Here is a 20145-nt window from a genome sequence, read left to right as displayed (position 1 = left end):
AACAACCAATGGCTGCTGGTTTATTCAAGCACTTAATTCAAACTCGGCAAACAAAAAAAAACCTCACTTAACCCGTTATAATTGGATCGTCCAGTGTTCCAAATATCGCCAACTATTGTTTACTTTTTGCATGTAAAAGGCAGAAATTTGTCTTTGGTTTGCAAATTCTACTACAAAGTACATTAAAACACATCATATCATATCCAGACAGGACATGCATCTACATAAAAACACAATGGACAATAAAGGCTGCATTAAAAGGAGCACCAGGTATTCGACATTAACGTCTGACTCAAGGCGAAAAGACATTAAGTGTTGTGTGCAGAGGTAGCTTATACTATAATATGTACAGATATGACCCAACTTTTTCAGAAGAATATGATTGCCTGATCAGTTCTTGCAACTGGAATGCTTGGAAAAGCATAGCTGTCGTGTTTGTCAGCAGTAGCAGGAACATTGCCCTTGAGCAAGTCAACCAAACGCAGTTCCAGAAAGCCTGAAACTTAAAACTAAACCTAAAAGATATGACGTCACTTAAGTAAACAGTTGGTATGTTTATGACATCAGATAACAGATTATCACCTTATGGAAAACTACTGTATTTTAAGTTCTGATCTTGTGTCCCTTCAAACGACACTTAAGTATCAACACAAAGTCTTAAAACATTTGATTTAAAGATGCTTTTCTGGCTAATCATCACACAAACAGCAACCACATCTGCTCCGTCATCTTATCATTCCTGGCTGTTGATAAGCTAAAATGTCACAAATCATTTCCCTTTTTATTGGACGAACAAACCATTAACAACACATTACATAAATGGACATCAATAGATCAATAAAAGTGTTTTTTTTTATCACAGCAATGCAAATCATTGTTTGACTGCTGTTAATGTGACCTACAGAGGAATACTTTTAATGTATAAGTATTGATTTCACATTCATTTTGACATAGTGTTTTTCCGTCAGTGATAATGTGTCAGCTAATGAGACATTATGTTCTCTGGCCTTGTTTTTCTTTTCTTTTTTCCAGGTCTGGTTAATATTTACCTTTAAACGACATTCAAATGAAGCACAGTGATCGTCACAAAGATAAGTCAACAAAAAAAAGAAACAGGATGCAAAGGGCTGTTTGACCATATATGGGTTACGGGACAGGTCTGCCTCCCTCAGAGGATATATAAAGGGCAGGTGTCTGAAGCTGCTGTACCACTTGGTGACACAGCCAATGCGTTTCTGCATGCTTCCTACATTTCATGCCCGGGGGTGAACTCCTGAGGAGCGGATGACGAAACAAATTTTGCTTTTGTTCACATTCAGAGGATTAATACGCAAAGGAAAAAAGGGAAAAAAAAGAAAATGGCCAGTTTCATATTACGGAAAGCTGAACCCAACGACGTATCCGATATCATGCGACTCATAAAGGTAAGCCAACTGTTTAAGTCTAATTTTTTAACAACAAACAGGACATCTGGGCCAGTTGGTAGCAAATCTGTCATCTCTGTTTGTTAATTCTATCTCCAGTTAAACGCGTAACTCGTGGCTTTCTTGTTTTTGTCTTTTTGATTTGTAGGAACTTGCGAAATATGAGGAGATGGAGGAGAAGGTCATGCTGACTGAGAAAGGTACTCTTTTTCTGTTTGTTTACATTATACCCACCTATCAGCGAAAAAGCCATTAAGAATATAAGGAAGAGTGTACCCACTTCCTCCTTTGTAGCCTACCTAGTAGGCCTAAAACATCCACCTTATCAACTACCACTACACCACTACATAAAAATATTTCAGTCTTCCTACATTCTTATAACCAATGTCCCACTTGTAGATCTACTTGAAGACGGCTTTGGAGATCACCCGTTCTACCACTGCTTAGTTGCTGAAGTCCCAAAGAACCAGAGCTCGGAGGGTAAAACATCTCTCACACAAAACTCTTAACAACTTAAGAGTCGTATTTCTTAAAAAATGGGCCAACCCTTTACATTTAATCTCCTAACTTTTGGGTTTTTCTCTTTAGGATACACTGTGATTGGCTTTGCTATGTACTACTTCACATATGACCCTTGGACTGGAAAGCTGCTTTACTTGGAGGACTTCTATGTCATGCAGGAATTTCGTGGTAAGGCTGTCTGCAAGTGCTGTTATATGGTGGTGGTAAAGGTTAATAAGTTACAGACAAAGTCTTCAGGGGCATTACACTCACATAAACTAACTACTCTTAACATGTAATCCTTCATCAGGTTTTGGCATTGGTTCACAAATCCTGAAGGTTCTGAGTGAGGTACGGTAACCAGTGTACTTAAGTTAAAGCTTATTTGGTGACAGATGCAACTTTATTCCAGCTGTATTCAACACTTCATAAGCCCTTATGTTTTGTTTTTTTTTCTTCCCCCTGCAGACGGCAGTGAAGACTCGCTGCAGCGGCATGCACTTCATCGTAGCAGAAAACAACACAAAGTCCATTGAGTTCTACAAGCGAAGAGGAGCAGCTGATCTCTCCTCTGAGGAGGGCTGGCGTCTTTTTGAGATTGAAAAGGAGGATCTGTTGAAAATGACTGCCAAATAAGAGTTTACTGTTTATTGACTGTTATTAATTATAATAATCATGATTTGTTTGGTCAGTGATTTGGCAAAGTCTTAATAAAATCATTGTGAAATCAACTGTTATCATTAATCTGAAATTTAGAAAGACCTCTGCTGACGAGTGTATGAACACAGAGGTCTGGATATAACTATCCCGAATCATCATCCTCGATCATTTTGAAACTACTCTGTTTTATGTTTCTATATTTTGTTGGAGTGATTATTTTCAGAGGGAGTGTTTTTGTGTACCGTTCATATTTTGTACTGCCTTACAATAAATCTATACATTTTGAACTATCTTCTGGATTAAACCATATTCAGGAAACAACCTTTGGTTACAAATACCATGTTTCAAGACAATAATCCTCCATGTGCAAGCTGCCATCAGTGGTGGACGTTTTAAGATCATTTAATTAAGTAATACTTGATACATCAAAACACAAAGTATCATTAAAGGTGAAAAACCTGTTTTGAAAATAAATATTGCATAAATGTGTTTCAAGAGTCCCTAAGGACCAATAAAGTGATCTTGGACATAAAAGCTGCCACATAAAAATCCAGTATCACAAGTGTAAGCACTCAGTGTGCAGTAAAATGGTCTCTGTCAGTGTTATATAATGATAATATTGGGTTATATTACTATTAACTGGAACTCATTTTAACAATTGTACTGTTATGTAAATATATTAATTAGTAAATTAGCTGTCAGATACATGTGTATGTATATTTCCCTCTGAAATGTAGAATGGGATTACTTAAGTACATCAAAATCGTATAGTACAGTACATGGGTAAATATATTCAATTACTGCTTAAATTGTATTTCAAATACAGTTGATGTGGGTAAATGTGGGATATTTTCTCATGTTTTGCCTTTGCATGCATTAGAAATATCTTAATATACATTCCTACCTTTATGTTTGCTTTCTTTCCCCAGTAGTTAACCTGTTATTTATTGGCCTTTTAAAGAGAAATTTCAGTGCTTTTTCTTATTTCTGACCGGGATATATGAGGAAATGTTGGGTTTGTACACTCAGGATGAAAGTGATACAGTGTAGAGTGTGTGATTGGAAACTAGTCAGCGGTTTGTTTAAATATTGGATGCTCTCAGTCTGGAGGTCATAGTCTAACCACTTTTATTGTGCACTTCGCCGCTGCATGCAAGTCTGCTATTTGGAGGATTGAAGCAGTCCTCAGCCCATTACGAGCTACACCAACCTCGGGGCATACACTAATTAAAATTAACACTACACTGCACGTTTTGACATAACCCGTTTGAACGGCGGTCCTCAGATTATGGCCTGTTTGGTGCCTGCCGGTGTGATTTCCACCACAACCCTTCCGCATTTTCCTGCTGCTCTCGGGCTGTGACGTGTCGTGCTGACGGCGGCCTCGGAGCTGGAGGAGCGGGGGGCTGTAGCATGACAAGATCTGGCTCCAGACGTCCTGCTTTGCTTTCAGCGGAGCTCCAGAAACAACCCCTAACCCCTCCTTCTCTGCTCCTCTCCGGCCCGCCCAAATAACACAAAATTCCCGACTGAATCCTGCCCGAGTCTGGGGGAACCAGGCGGCCTGGGAAGCCGAGGTGCGGACGGAGGCCATCCCTGCAGCATAAATCTGGTACGCGGGTCATTTTTCCTCCCGGGGCGCCCGTTTGCAGGGCCGTGTTTGCATTTGTGCGTATCCTTATCTCTTTGTTTTTGCATGCATGTGTTTTTTTAATTTATTTCTTTATTGTCACCGAGAGGCCGCAAAGGGCTGGGCCTTTTCTTCTCAGGCCCGGGCCTTAACAGAGGCCGTAATTGGTGATTCAGGCCTATCCGGTTAGCTAGCAAAGAAGAGGGTTTTCGTAGTCGCCAGTCGTCGTTGACTAACATTATTATGCGTTAATAAAACAGTTAATGTGCCGTGTAGCCTTCGATTGAAGCGCAATTGACATTTTCTAAACACCGAAGGGTATTTTTAATTAGCGATAAAAAAAAAATTAGCATCCGTCCAGACAGCAAGCTAACAAAATGGCGGACGCTAGTGTGAGGAATATCGGTTGTAGAAAACGAGTGTGTGTGTGTGTGTTCAGCCCTCCTCCCGCTAGCTGGCTACTACAGAGCCGCATCAGTGTAAACCTAACGCAACCTGCCTTCTTTATTTTGCAGTTTCATCTACCTGCGTGCATGCTAGGGCAATCATCTGTTATTAAATGCGTGTTTTGGCCGTGACAGTCGGGGCTGTGCGTGTGTAATCAGTGCTAACGCTGCTCCAGTGGTCAGTTGTAGACATTACCGTTAATCACCTCATCGGGGTTTAAGTTGCAGTGTTTAGTCTGGCATGAATGAGTAGCTAAGTTAGTCGGATCAGCCTGGTGGGGTTTACTGTGTTGGCGGCATCTTTCAGCACACTGATGCACTGTGTTGTGCGCCATATCCCCACACACCGTTGTCATCATTTTCCACCTGGAGGTGGGGGATGGTACATTCAGTGGAAATTAAATGGCACCCCGGCTGCGTCGTCCACACCACTGTTTACATCTCTGCATCCCCCCAGAGTGTGTGACTGTGTGTATGTGTGAGATATTTTTGACGCACATGAGCTCACCTTCATCTCCATGATGAAGGTAATGTTAGTGCCAATTGCAGCTGATGTATACATGTGTAGTTTTGGTAGCTGAGGTAGTGATGCAGTCATGGCAATTATGCCACTGGTCATCTCAGTTGCTCTCCTTTGCCGCAGACACAAGCTAACACTGCAAAAATCTATCCACTTGATTGTAATTTAATTGATTGGTTTCCCCCCCCAAAGATTCCCTCAGTATGCCTGGTGGGCCAGATCTCGTACCAGTGCATCTTTTACATCACTCTGTCTTGTTGTTTGTGTGTAAATATCATAGACTGTATGAAAAGGTAAATATATGTGAATAATATTTCAAAGTAAATTAAGCTCTTCACAGAGGATCTTGGTCATTGCTGCAGCAATACAACAAGGAAGAGTCTGTTACAAAACTGAGCAGTTATTGGCTCAAGAACAACATAACCATCAGTCATATAATATTAATGCAATATTTCTTTTACGAGGGGTTCCCACGCTCATGGACAACCTGAAGAGGTCATTGAATTTCACAATCTGTGCCCCACTGCTACTTTTAAATTGTACTGCAATTTTGAAAAGGAGCAATGTTTGTGTTATTCGTTGTGAATGCTTGTCGAAATTTTCTTAAAGATCCTTAAATATCATGGGAAAAGTTCGGAAATTTTATCCATTAAAATGTGTGGGAACCCTGTGTATGATGAGTATGTCTCATTAGGGCAGGATATTGCAAAATGTCTCTCCTTTTTGAAGAATGGATATATATCAGCTGTTAGGGCAATGCTCAGGCTGCTGTAGTTGTGCAGCATCAGGTCAGTAGTCTGTCATGTGAATCACATTAAAATGTCAAATTAACACACACACATATACACACACACGCACACTGCGTTTTTCTTCATCAAGTGAAAGATGACAAGCTCATCACGGCTTTGAGGAAAATAAATGACTTGGTTAGACTCATGTTTGATGGACTGCATCTCCTGGTTTCCTGTTTTAAATTTGAATAGTTTAAAATCACAGTAATGACCATGAACACATGATTTTTGATCCTTTGGGCTAATTTAGTTGTTTGAGATTCACATGTCTAGCATGCCACAGCACAAGGAAAAACAACTTTTTGTGGTGGTTGTCAGTGCATGTCATTCTATATTATGCAGTTACCGGAGCATCATACTGAAAAGAACAACAGTAAATGCATAAAATAATATGCAAGTATGTAGGGATAGGCTGATTTAAGTTACTTTGGTGCATGACGATGAATAACTGATCAAACAGTGGTTGAGATAAATGTGGTTTGCATGGTTCTTCTCTTTACTTTTGTTTCAAACAGTTTTGGTCACCAAAGTTCTAAAATTTGTATTACTTGCTTTCAGCTGTCCAGTAACAAATGCAGTGCGAGGACAATGGATGAGGATGTCACCAGGCTTGCAATACATTCTGAGGAGCCTAAAATAATACTACACGGATCGGGTAATTAGCTATGCATATATTAATGTGTGTTTTTATTTACATGTTGTGTGTTTTTGGGTATGTGTGAGTTCTGATAGCGTTATAAGAAGTAGGATTCTTTGACCTGCCAAATGACATAAAATATTTGAGTGGCTTAAAGGAGCTCTGTACGATATTCAGAGCGACTCTAAAGGCCCAGACACACTAAGTTGACTTAAAAGAAGCAATGTCAACGAAAGCTGGCTGCTTTGTCGCCTCATGTCGCAGTGTCTCGGCCAAAAGTTGCACAGGAACGCACTGCAAAGACTACAGCTCAGGGCCAATCAGCACGCATGTTCTGCACCTGCGTGAGAGGAAATAACTCTTCACAGCAGTTGACAGTGGTAATCTGTATGATGATGCTAGATAGCTAGTTAGCACACTACCAACACAATCCACTGTTGAAAGAACACAGTCTATTTACCATGTGCCAGTGAGCAATAACACAACTGCCACTGCACTTTTCTGCTACAGAGTGCAATGTCTAAGGAAAAATAATCTTACCTTATGTACCAAGTTTGGACCAGAGGGTGGGTGCTACACTTCTGCAACAACGCCATCCCAACATCAGCAGTAAATGCTGTATGAGTGCAATGCAGACCGGCGGCAATTAGCTAGCCAGCGGGTTACACAAATGGGACCAATATGCTTGTTTGCTACTACATTAATATTCTGAATATTACATAAAGCCCCTTTTAGCTATAGGTTTGTTTGGAATAGTATGTTGGTTCATGGTGTCAGTAGGAAATAAGTAACAACATTTAATGTACCATTTAAAACATCCACACATAACAATCTGATTAACTGGTTAATTCTGCTTCTTCCAGATGAGGGTGGTGCCGGTGGGCAGGAGTTTGTTGTGGAGCTTCAAGAGACTGTGTTGGTGTCAGAAGGCGAGGGAGAAGGCATGGCAGTTCACAGGTTTGCGCCCGATGAGCTAGTCATCCAGGATGCTGTGGAGGATGTGGTGTCTGAGTATGTGCACTGTGACGAAGATGAAGATGTGGCAGTAGAAACTTGCGTGATGGCTCTTGAGGGCGAGGAGGAGGGTGTTGCCATGGGAGACATCCCTGAAGATGGGCTGGACCCAGAGCAGCAGGAGGACGACCAAGATGGCTGCGGAGATTATCTAATGATATCATGTAAGTTTACCACTGCTGTGCTGGGATGGGATTTAAATATGTTCTTCCTCCTTTTGGGGGCATAGACACCATTCAGACTTGGAGTTATTGAGTATTCAGACAAGCTTGTGCAAAAAAAAAAAGAATGTTAATTGTAATTACAAAGCTTTATAGATTTTATAGATATGCTGAAATGGTGAAACTATATCTAGGGATGCACGATATATATCGGGGGATAAATTGTCAGCTGATAATGGGACATTTCTATAATTATGCATTAGTCAGATAGTTAAAATTATAGCCAATAGATAGCGCCGATGATACGAAGCCAAACTGCTTTTATTGACTTAACAAGGGCAGCACTTAAACACCCGACATAGCGGTACATGTACCTTTTAAACTTGGTTTGTGAGCTGCAAATAAATACAAAGAAGAACAACAACAACAAGTGCAGCACACTGCCTAGAGAGCAAAACATGTCATGGTGTGGACATCTTTCACAGTTCCAGAGGTAGACAATAGGATTGTGCCAAGGGACCGATACCGGTTAGACACAGTCTTAAAGGACCGTCTCCTGAGTGTTAGCATGAGCTACTTAGCAGCAGCGGCTTACATCCAACTACAACCTTTTAAGAGGCTCGACTCTGTTTTTAAACTTATTAATAACCGCTAGTCATGTGAAGCTACAGTTAGCGATTATTTGTATCGTTACCTGGTAACCCAGTGTGGAGCACGTCTCTCTCTGGCTGTGTGTGTGTGGGACACAGTAGTTTGATTGTCTGAGTTAAGTGTTAATGTGTGAGGTGAATCAATCGCATTGCTATTCTTCTTGGTAGTTGTAGGCTAGTCTGTCGTCGGACAGTGAGACAGCGCCTGGGTGTGTTTATAAAAATGCCAGTGACTATATAAACATTTCATACACCAGATGCAATGTTGACCTACTGATGCGCATTCAATCCGTTCATTTAAGTCAGCTGTCACTGTGTGTCCCTGTTAGTAGAGACTCTACTCTGCAGTGTCGTTATTACAAGTTACTGATACACCAGAGAATTACACAGTAACACCGGGCTTCATAATCTCCCTCTCTAATATTAATTAACTCTAAATTTAATATTGACTAAAGGTCATATTACTTTCACATCCTTGTATTTATTATGTTCATCTGAAGTGTAGGGTGATATGGGTGCAGGGGCATTGAGGGTAGGCCATTTGACAATATCCCAGAAAATCTCCCTCTATTTCACAGCCTATTGTTAGGATAGGTCAGAGCTCTGGAATATTAAATCATCCATATTTTCTCACTACATCTTACCCTTAGGTGTACATAAACTACAGGTTATACACTTCTTTTTAAAATAAAAACTATTAAATTATCAGTTATCGTATTGGTTATCAACCATGAGAAGCAGGCAATCATCAGTTATCTGTATCAGTTGAAAAAATTAATATTCCTGCATTCCTAACTATATCCAAGCTTCAGTTTCACTACGCATAAATGGTGATGGTATTAAGCATTCACAATGTCAGATTTTACGCTGTCACCAGCTAATGGCTGACTGACCCCCACTCTTGCACATCTTAAATGAAATGTGGTGTGTGTGTGTCCCTCACTAGTGGATGAAGCTGGCAAAATGGTGTCCGAGGATGGAACGGAGGTGACAGTGGAGGGAGCTGTGGAGGACCAGGAAGTGGAGAAGGATGAGGATGGGCAGGAAGTGATAAAGGTGTACATCTTCAAGGCTGATTCTGGGGAAGACGACATGGGTGAGTAGCGGTTAATCTTGAACCTGTTGAAAATAATATAGGGTATAATCATAAGCTGAGTACAAGTGATTGCCACAACATACTATATTCGATGTAGGATGTGTTACTGTAAAAGCTTTCAAATTGGCTTAAAAAAAATTCTCTATATTGCTAAAACGTTCCTGTTAATTGTATTGTTTAGAAGAACTTGCTCTTTTTGGAGATAATTGGCCAAATGTAATGTTTTTTTCTGTTCTTGGCCTGAAAACAGTTATACAGATCTTGAAATGATCCTAAAAAACAGTGATTTCAGGTTCCAAAAATGGAAGGCCAGTATGATTGTGAAGCAAATATTAAATTACATTCTCCTGTAGAAAGTTTAAGGGCTCAGTCTTCCACAGGTTGACAAATAATTTGTGGCAGATTTGGCAAAAAGTGAAAGATTTAAAGGGTGTTTCAATTCTGCAGGAGAATCGGTTGACATCAGCGATGGAGACACGGAGAGTGTGGCGCTAACAGAGTCTTCGGGCCAGACGCTCAGAGAGAAGATGGTCTACATGTCTGTGGGGGATTCTCATCACAACCAAGGAAACCATGGTGAGTCATTGAGATCTGCAGAGCGGGGATGACTATCATGAAAGTAAACGTCAGTAGTTTTTTGGTTTTGTACATGTTGGGCTCATCTACAGGTGGGTCCAAGGTGACTGATGAGGTATATATGGAGGTGGTGGTAGGAGGCGAAGAGCCAGTAACTCACGACCGCTCGTATGACAGCGTGTCTCTAAGCAAGGACTTCATGCCTGTGGCCTGGGCAGCTGCTTATGGTCAGCACCCCTGTCTATTAAATTGCTTTTAAAACAACACTGGAAGCCTGTGCATCAACCACGTCTCTGAGTGTGTTGGCTCAAACTTTACAGATGCGGGTTTTGGTAATTGCTGCGTTAAAGGCATTGTGTCGGTCTCACAGGTGCAGAGGATAGCGAGAGTTGCGAGAACCGAAATGGTGCAGCCAGCGCACTGCTGCACATTGATGAATCTGACGGGGTGGATGAAATCAACAGACAACGCAACAAGAGCAAGAGACGGTCGGAGCCACGCCAGGTACAGACAGGTAAGAGCAATCTAAATGTGCTTTCTCTTATCACACCATAAAGAAGCCCTATAGATCATGACAGCTCAGCAGTAGCAGAAAGAATTTGTTTAGGATGTTTCAGCCACTTTTTTTTATGACAACTTGCTAATATTATTTAATTGATCAATAACAGAAGCACAACACAAATGATCAGAGTCCGTGGTGATTTAAAATCTATTCTCTCCAGCCCCCCTTATTATTTGCATTTTAACTGCAGCTATAGCCTCTGTCCTTTGTACAGGCTTATCAGCAGTTTGTTCTGTGTTCCTCTCTCAATAAATACCTTATCTTTTGACCACGTGAACAACTAGTTTATGATTGACCTATATACCAGCCATATGCTTTGTTTACTGCTTGAGAAACACCCATTTGTTCTGCTTGTAATACTGAGGACTTCTATATGTGGTGCGCTGCTGCAGTCTGCTAAATCTTCTAGGTATTGATTTTTCCCTGCTTTGGTGTTCAGTTTGTATTCCCTGATTCCAGATGGTCTTAACCGTTAAAAATACTGTGTCTTTCTTCTGTTTATGTCCCCTAAACTGTCCGACAATGACTATACTGACTTGTATCCGTGCAAAGGTTGTAACTAGAGAGGTGTTTTCACATTCCTCGACTGAAAGGGGCTGTGTCTGTGCACCACTTCCCTAAAATCTGACATTCAAATGTAACCTGGATTAGGTGCGTTACTAATACAAAAGCCAATTGCTCTCAAATATGAGAAACACATATCAATGGGGGGGACAGACTTCAACACAACAGTGGCAGTGAAACCTGAAACCTCGAGGGCAGAGCGACCTGTCATTACTGAAAGCAGAGTTTGCATTGGCATAGTGAAAGTTTTGACAGCAAACATTGTAGTGTGCAGGTTTTGGATGAAAACCAGACAGTGGAGCTTCCTTCAGTTATTTACTAAAAACCCCATCGTATCAAATATTATTGTATGTTTTAAAACCATTATGACCGTGTCAGCCACTGCCAGTTACAAGCTACATCCACAAATAAAAGATGCTGGCCACATTTACCACTCTGATATGCACAACACACTCCTCGTCTGAGTCTGGGTCCGACTGGGGCTCAAACACGAATGGCAAAATCTCTCTGTGGTCTCCTAATGCTAATGTCAGCCATCTTGATGCTTACTGCTCTTTCACTGGTCAACCTAGTGTTAGTTTCACATAGCCAGACCTCTCCACACTTCTTTTTAGAGTTGTGCCAGCACTGAAGAAAGCAGAAAGTGAAATCTGCCACAAGCAGCTATGGGGGCGGGATGCAATGCCAGATCCAAAATTTCTTAATGAGGGAGGAAGAATAGATTTGCTTTTGATCCCTTTTCAGAGTTTTTTTTTTTTTTACTTCTCATGTGGGTTGTGTGGGAAAATCATGTCAAACAAAATATTAATCACAGCAGAACATGTTTACATATATAAAAGGGGGGGCTTCAGTATCTGCAGTCCCACCTGTGTTGCCTGTATGTCACAGTACACTCTTTAAATAACCACAAAGGCTGATTATGTAAACACTGATAATGTGTGGCTGCTTATTCTATTTGTTGATACATGTAATTGATCAGGGGCTTTTTGTATTGGTGAATAATATATGATTCCTATTACCTTTTTAAGAACAAATGTTTATTTTGTTATTTTAAAAGGACTTAAACACCAAAATGGTTTGCTTGATGATCAAGGTTATGGTCATGTTGTCATTTCCGTCTCCCTCTTGTCATCTTTCTCTCCAGCCATCATCATCGGTCCGTATGGTCAGCCTCTGACAGTTTACCCCTGCATGCTTTGTGGTAAAAAGTTCAAGTCACGAGGCTTCCTGAAACGCCACACTAAGAATCACCACCAGGATGTTCTGACAAGGAAAAAGTACCAATGTACAGACTGTGACTTCACCACCAACAAGAAAGCCAGCCTCCACAACCACATGGAGGTGCACGCTCTGAGCAGCAAGGCCCCTTTTGAGTGTGAAATGTGTGGCAAGGAGTTCCACCAGCAGGCGGCGCTGTTCTCTCACAGACTGCAGCACCACCATAGAGAGCCCAAGAGCCAGCCGCCTCCGACGCCCACCAAGATGCATAAATGCAAGTTCTGTGACTATGAAACTGCTGAGCAAGGACTGCTCAATCGGCACTTGTTGGCAGTTCACAGTAAAAGCTTCCCCCACATCTGTGTGGAATGTGGAAAAGGCTTTCGACACCCTTCGGAATTGAAGAAACACATGCGCACGCACACGGGCGAGAAGCCTTACTCCTGCCTGTACTGCGACTACAAGTCGGCTGATTCCTCTAATCTCAAGACACACATCAAGACTAAGCATAGCAAAGAGATGCCGTACAAATGTGAGCGCTGTTTCCAGACCTTTGCAGAGGAGGAGGAGTTAATGCAGCACGGACTAACACACGAGGAGAATAAGACCCACCATTGTGCCCACTGTGATCACAAAAGTTCCAACTCCAGTGACCTGAAACGCCATATCATATCTGTTCACACCAAGGACTATCCACACAAATGTGCCATCTGTGGTAAAGGCTTCCACCGGCCGTCTGAACTGAAGAAGCACTCAGTATCCCACCGCACCAAGAAACTCCACCAGTGCCGGCACTGCAACTTCAAAATTGCAGACCCTTTTGTTCTCAGTCGCCATATCTTGTCTGTCCACACGAAGGAGCAACAGGCCTCGCCTGAAAAGAGTGAGTCTAAGAGGACAGAGACGCACACCCCTGTTGTGACACCTAAAAAGTCTGCACCTAGTGGGTCCAGCACCTCAGGCCCACCTGGCAGAGTCAGTGCAGCCAGCTTAGCCAGCAGTGTGACTGTAGTTATTGGCAAAGGACAAAAAGAAAGGAGAATTTACCAGTGCCAGTACTGTGACTACAGCACCGGGGACGCCTCGGGTTTCAAGCGACATGTGATTTCCATTCACACGAAAGACTATCCGCACCGCTGCGAGATCTGTTCGAAAGGCTTCCGACGACCCTCGGAGAAGAACCAGCATATCATGCGTCACCACAAGGACGTGGTGCAGGCAGAGTGACTCTGACCGAGCCAAATACTGTGCCACATCAAAGAACAGTGTCGAAGCAACCATCACACCCCAATCTCTGCACCCTCGGCACGACACCACTCACATTGAAATAATGTGGTGTGTGTGGTCGCGCTGCACTTAGTCCGTTCAGTTGTTTTGCTCTTTTTTGAATCCTCAGCCTAATGTTTGTTCAGAAATGTATACACAATGTACATAACATTAACGCTCTGTCCGAGTTAGCAACAGAACCCCTCCGTAGACTTGCACTTTTAACTGCATGTCCCTTTGCTGGTGACAGTGTGCATGGCAGATTGTGCAGATGTCTCTTTGTAGATATACATTTTTAATTTTGCAGGCAACAATCAGTTGTCAATCACAATGGTCCTAATTATTTTGTCTCAAAACTGAAGTGTAATTTGCAAAACGTTTGCGTCATTTTGTTGAAATGTACTAAACACAGCAGTATGGATTAGCAACCTGTTCCCAGTAGCACTTGCCATCTTGGTACAGATCGTGACGAATGCAGTAATCAAGTCATATGTGGTATGTATTGCATGTACGTATGTGTGTGTGCGAGTGTGAGAGAAAGAGCAAGAGTGTGTGTGTAAGAATGAGGGAGAGCGAATGACAAACAAAGCATCTGTTGTGCTTCCTGGTGCTCCGACCCCACCACTCTGTAACATAGTGCTTTTCGTTGTGTTGTTAAAAACACAAGGCTGGCTGTGTACAGCACTCAGAGAAAAGAAACAATCATTCTTAGCTTTGTACACAGAGGTCTACGATCATTAAACTAACCCAAAATACACAGTGAAATAGTGGATGTATCATGGTAGTGAATACAAGTTCACATCTGCACCTATATCACGATGCGATCATTTACCCCATCTCTTGATTATCATATACCTGATATGATATTTCAGTTTCAAGTCAGTAAGTGTACTGTATGATGTTAGAAGTGCCCAAAGCAGTAGAGATGAACTGACTGGCGGAGTTTTAAATCCATTAAAGCTACCTGGAGAGTGAAGCCCCATGGATTCAGAAAAGCTGATTTTTGTCATGAGGAAAGTGATGACGAGTTGTTTGAGTAGATGGTTTCTTTTTCTATGAACAAACAAGTTTTTCACATGAATTGACATCTGTTAAAATCACAGAAAAGCATAACCTACAAGTGTCAGTATGATACCGATATTAGGCTGGGTTAAAAAAAAAACAACTTCACATCAGTGTCCCAGTATAACCGTCTGGCCCGACTAGGAATCATACAGTGTAACTGGTGCTGCTGTTATGAAACTATGGACTGAACTCTTTGTTTTTCGCCCTCACAGATGTACTTTTGCCAGTAGAAAGGGAAAATGTATATCTTTTTAGATGCAACTTCAGAAGACAGGTGCTGGTGGTGTACTTGTACTATGGCTTTTTACATTTTTGTTATCACCTGTGATTATTTCTGTTTTTATATTTATTTCATTTACAAGTTGTTGTATAGTTACGTGTAACTAGACTTCTATGGGACGTAAATTATTGTTTTGTATACAAATCTGTACAAAGCGTGTAGATGTAAACACTTGATAAAAAGGAAATCTGAACTGTGTTGTTATGGATGTACTTCAACGTATTTGTTAAAAAAGGTAATAAAAGCAAAGTATTTTAGCCGTTTTGTCTTGTATTTGCCAACATTGTTAAAGTGCCCTTCCACTCAAAAATTAGTTTTGCTTTTTGTTGTGTTGCTTGGATGTTTGATATATGTACAGAGTTTGACACTAGAGGGAGTCATCTGTCTAAGGGGGAAGGTGTCTCCGTGATCATTTATAAGGGTCATCAAAACACGCGTGTGTCCTTAAAGTCTGACAGATGTGTTCAGTCTATTTTCTTCCTCATTAACATTAGCAAAGCTGATTTTTTTTTTTTTTTTTTTTTTTTTTTTTAAGTTTTTGTTTCCAGGAATGTTTCCTAGCTTGCAGTCTTCTTCCCTGCGCTTGTTTGCGCATCATCGGCATCTATGGATTAGTAGGACTGTGAAACCACCGGCAGCATGAGACAAACAAAACAGGGGATGTGTTCTGAAATGCATACTTTTTCTTTTTACTTTTAGTAGATACTGCGGCTGCCCTTAAAAGGTATGTACTCTTGCATCCAGTATGCACACAATCGGGACTTATTACTTCCCGCATAACATTGCACCCTGAACTTTGACCCTCTCATATATCCCTTACCATGGAGATAAATCAAAATTCTGTTTAACTGAGCTTGATGGAGACCTAGGTCAACAGGACATTTCTCTGCCATTGTTATTTAATACTTACGCCCTTGTCTTGTTGGTTATATCTATGATTATTTATTCAGTTTAACAATTGATATTCCTATTATTACTAATCGACTGGTCATCAGTCACCTGAATGCGCTGTCATCCATCATTGCAACTTCTGATAGTTGATGTGTTGATGTGCGCAGAGGACTGTGGGTCAAAACAGCCAGAAAAGCATGTTGGCTTGCAATCTGCAAAATTGGACCAGATGTAGAAGAACTTCCTGATATTTTTGGTGTACTGTATTTAACATACTGTGTATTGGGACATACTAAATCTTTTCCTGGCATACTATGTAGTATGGCAGTATGGGTATTGGAACACGCAGAGGGATCTGCTTATTGAATAACTCCATAGCTCTACTAGAGGTATCAAACTCAGGGAACCTCTTCAGATTAGTACATACAGGCATAATTTTGTGGTGTCGCAACTATTTTGGAGTCAGTCATGATCCAATAGAGTGCTGCAGGGATGACTTATTATTATAATTATAATTATTTGAAGGCCAACATGGAACTAAGTGTCACCCTGGTTCCCTCAAAAAAAAAGCTCTGGCAACTAATGTGTATGATACCATAATTATTTCAGAAAGACAATCTTCACAAACACCTCTTACATGATTTTTGAAGCATAAATGCAATCGCCATATGAAAACAAACTAAGCCACGGGTCCCATGATTTCAACGTGACCACCACAATGAGGTTGTGAAGACGGTGTTAGTCATGAGCATGTTTAACGTTCTCGACAACCTCTTTAGTCTCATTTAGCCACTTGTTAGCAACTGCCTTTTTTAAGACATGATGTTTATGTCATAGAACAAACCATGAACTTAATTTCAGGCTTCTAACCAAAATCTCATCCAAAAAACCCCCGCTGACTTCAAGATGAGGGAATTGGAAGTGCTAAAATGCTGACTCATATCAGGCTTTTAGGGCTCTGTAACTTCAGTAAGGTAGAAGACATCTTGTGTTAAACCTTTTAAATGAACAATAATTGCATATTTATAGATTATGGATTTTTCAGTAGAAGCAACACTTGAACTTTTTTTGGTAGAAAAACCACATCACACATTATTTTTCAAAGCAGAGCATTTTATATGTCTCAAAACATGTCTGAAGAGATCTTCAAAGACTGTGTAAGCTCAGTTACAACTCAGGGTAGATAGAAGCAAAGTATTGTGTGTTGAAACCAGACTTTAAATCATGTTCAGTGGCATGAGGAGCTATTTTTATTACATCTGAAAGAGCAGAGTAAATAAACTGAACTGAGTTCATGGTGGTGACCTTGAGAGATGTAGAATATTCATTAAAGTCTTCAGACAGCTTTGTTGACATAGAATGACCCAGGCAGAGAACTAGGCAGCTGGGCACTCCGCTGAAGAAAGAGAAAAGAATACAGTAAGGTGAATAATGCTTAACATCATGCTTAATTTTACATAGTCTCTACACTGATATGCAACGCACCATTTGCAGGAAGGAAAGCAATGTTTTCAGGCAGGACACCAGTTTCCAGGGAGAACTGCCTGAACTTCTCCAGCACATCAGGGCTGAGGCTGACTCCACGGCCTGTCGGACCACATGATATTAATCTGCTGCAGCATGCATGACAGTATTGAAGATTAGATTCATAGCACAGGGTGTAGCATCACGGCTAATAGTGACTTTACCATATAGTTTGTTGACAACGGTGGGAGCACTGTCCTTGGTCTTAATGGTGTGAGTCAGCGCGTACTCATCATACTTCACATCCACCATGCTCATGTCATTCACATTCCCCCAGCCTGTCCGAGGGAGGAAGACAGAAGGGATCATGTGAAAGCAGAAATGCTGAGGATGGTTTAATTGTTTATGTCGTCTCTATGTGTTCAGTATTTAAATGTGTGTGTGGGTGCACTCACGCTCACTTGTGTAAGTGAACCTCCCAGGCGTGTCAGTCCTCTTGGCCAGGTTGTTAAGTCTCCAACAAGTGCCGTCAGAGCTGCAAAGAAAACAAGATAAACACATGTCACCAGTGATCTTTTTTTTTTTATAAACCTCCTTTCTGTCTTTCTCTCCGTCCTCTCACACTCACTTGAGACTGGCGTAGGACATGTCCAGGTCCCCATCAGCAGTTGGGGTCATCATGGCCGTGCCCACCTTCATGCTGGCTCTGCGGCTGACAAACCACTGGGCATTAGTGGCAAACCCAACCAGGTACCACTTCCCTGCCATCTGTGAACACACAAGGAAAACATAAACGCCATATAGGGGAGACTGGGGTCAGTAGGGACAGGGGGGCAGTCAGGACAGTGCCTTTATAGCAAGTTAAAAAGCAGCTATGCCTATGCCATTTACTATGCTCATACTCAGGCACACCCTTTTCACTTTTAACCACAATGTGGACACCTTCTGACTGTTCCTCACATTTTATTCACAGTTTTAAAACCTACTGTGTGTAAGCAAATTTTTGGCTCTATTGTTATTTTTCTTCTGCCATACTCTTCATAGCCACATGCAAAAAAAAACATGTAGTTTGAAAACTGATTTTCTTGCCAATCATTTGGTGCAAGTGTTAGCTGTCTGAATATTTGTTGGTAGCAACAGGAGTCCAAAGTGTGTCTGCTCTTCCTGGGGTGGTTTGGACAGTAGTTTATGGTTCCTACATTGTTATAAATCGACAAAGACAAGGCAAAGGCTTTTCCTAATTTAACAAGACCCACTGAGAAGCCACTAAGTGAATGTTTACAGCATGATTTTTCATATTTCATATTTCATTTCAACCCCTGGGCATATTTTGAGCATGCAGAGTTCAGCTATTTAACTTCTATTTAACTCTCAAGTTGTTTTTACTGACTTTTTTTCTTCTTTTTTGGCAAAATGAAACAAACTTAATAGCTTACATAAAGCTACATGTAGCCTTTAGCTGATAGGTGCCACTGAAATGAAGACTTGAAATTCCATATCTCAGTAATTTCTGAAAATATAAAATATATTTCTTTTTATTAAATAAATGTGTGAACAAGTAGCATTGTAACACAAGGTGTTCAAATTTAGACTGCAGTTTTTCTCAGTTTAGATTTGATCTTTTAAGCCCAGAACAAAGTGTCCCTGCCGACCCTACCCACTGTCCCAATCTTCCTGGGGAGGTGAATTTTGTGAAATGAACTCTTTGCACAGTTAACAAATTTGCACCTTTCATTTTTGGGTTGAGCTCTAAATATGTGAGAAATTGTTAGCAGATATCTGCATCTGTTCAGGGATCAAATCATTTTCATTTCTGTTCAAGTTGTCTAAAGTAAGGGAATTTAGCAACTTAGCAATTTAGCAATTTAACAACTTCAGATTTTTTTTACACACGATTGTCAGTTATCGAACAAGAATTTGATGTAAATGTTACTTTACTTATTGCAAAATGTGGCAAATGCACAAAGAAAATCAAGTAAACAGCTGTTTAAATGCATTTTATAAAATACCCAGGAAATATATACCAGTTTACAAAATTAGTCAAGGTCAAATACTACTTGTATTACTAATTTAAACTAGTTTTATTCATGCCATCAAATAACTTCCTTATAACTTTTTAAAAGTTGACATGTGATCCTTTTTCTGCCAGACGTGAGGAGGAATAAAACAAAATGCAAACAGGTGCTATAAAGCAATATTCAATAACAATAAATCAATTCTTACTAAGATTAAAAAAAATCCTGATAGTTCACCCAGTGATGTGTCTTACCCCCTGTAAATTGAAGTCTGCCTGGGGTACGATTTCAGCAGAAACCGTGAAGGAGCAGAGCACAGCTCCCAGCACCACCACCAGTAAAGTCATAGCTACTGAGGAACAGGTTCAGTCAGGATGATGATGGAGAGTGTGGATGAAGATATGTGGCTGAAGTTCTGATCACAACCCTTTATATAGTGGAGACTGAGATTACCTCTTCCCTCCCAGCCAGCACACACACACATACACCCACACCCACACAAACCCCGGAGCTGGGATGGGTTCAAACACGTGAAGCTTCGGAAAAACACTGTACATTTTCATAGCCACAAAGTCAGCTTTTAGCCCTGCCAGGGCAGAATTCAATCAACCGTGTGAGAGGTGAACACATGACAGCAGGCAGGAGAAACTACATAACCTGTATAAGAAGTGGGTCGTGATTATATCATGTCTGTCACACTGTGTTGTTAGGTAT

The 20145-nt window shown here is 41.0% G+C and overlaps 3 protein-coding genes across 6 annotated transcripts; 2 read left to right on the top strand and 1 right to left on the bottom strand.

Moving 5' to 3' along the window:
* The first annotated feature begins 1191 nt into the window (after window positions 1–1191).
* On the top strand, window positions 1192–2877 carry LOC125898856 (diamine acetyltransferase 1-like). The gene is made up of 6 exons (XM_049592828.1): window positions 1192–1424; window positions 1573–1624; window positions 1824–1904; window positions 2013–2114; window positions 2236–2276; window positions 2394–2877. The coding sequence occupies exons 1-6, from the start codon at window positions 1359–1361 to the stop codon at window positions 2559–2561; spliced, it is 510 nt and encodes a 169-aa protein (XP_049448785.1). The 5' UTR covers window positions 1192–1358; the 3' UTR covers window positions 2562–2877.
* An 873-nt stretch (window positions 2878–3750) lies between these two features.
* On the top strand, window positions 3751–15318 carry LOC125898415 (zinc finger Y-chromosomal protein 1). 3 transcript variants are annotated; one of them, XM_049592207.1, is made up of 8 exons: window positions 3751–4253; window positions 6531–6627; window positions 7473–7787; window positions 9381–9530; window positions 9978–10106; window positions 10199–10333; window positions 10477–10620; window positions 12377–15318. In XM_049592207.1, the coding sequence occupies exons 2-8, from the start codon at window positions 6561–6563 to the stop codon at window positions 13675–13677; spliced, it is 2241 nt and encodes a 746-aa protein (XP_049448164.1). In that variant the 5' UTR covers window positions 3751–4253; window positions 6531–6560; the 3' UTR covers window positions 13678–15318. The 3 variants fall into 3 exon arrangements, with proteins under 3 accessions (XP_049448164.1, XP_049448161.1, XP_049448165.1); XM_049592204.1 differs by having other exon boundaries at window positions 3752–4197; XM_049592208.1 differs by lacking the exon at window positions 10199–10333 and having other exon boundaries at window positions 3754–4197.
* Window positions 15319–17044: 1726 nt separating this feature from the next.
* On the bottom strand, window positions 17045–19851 carry zgc:153704 (Lipocalin-like). 2 transcript variants are annotated; one of them, XM_049592053.1, is made up of 6 exons: window positions 19686–19851; window positions 18045–18184; window positions 17872–17951; window positions 17641–17754; window positions 17438–17539; window positions 17045–17348 (listed from the first exon to the last, which is right to left on the bottom strand). In XM_049592053.1, exons 1-6 carry the CDS (start codon window positions 19776–19778, stop codon window positions 17329–17331), a joined length of 549 nt encoding a protein of 182 aa, XP_049448010.1. In that variant the 5' UTR covers window positions 19779–19851; the 3' UTR covers window positions 17045–17328. The 2 variants fall into 2 exon arrangements, with proteins under 2 accessions (XP_049448010.1, XP_049448011.1); XM_049592054.1 differs by having other exon boundaries at window positions 17878–17951.
* Between the last annotated feature and the right edge of the window lie 294 nt (window positions 19852–20145).

This window comes from Epinephelus fuscoguttatus, linkage group LG12 (assembly GCF_011397635.1).
Source record: "Epinephelus fuscoguttatus linkage group LG12, E.fuscoguttatus.final_Chr_v1".
Taxonomy (NCBI): domain Eukaryota; kingdom Metazoa; phylum Chordata; class Actinopteri; order Perciformes; family Serranidae; genus Epinephelus; species Epinephelus fuscoguttatus.
This window is presented reverse-complemented; position numbering and strand designations above follow the sequence as displayed.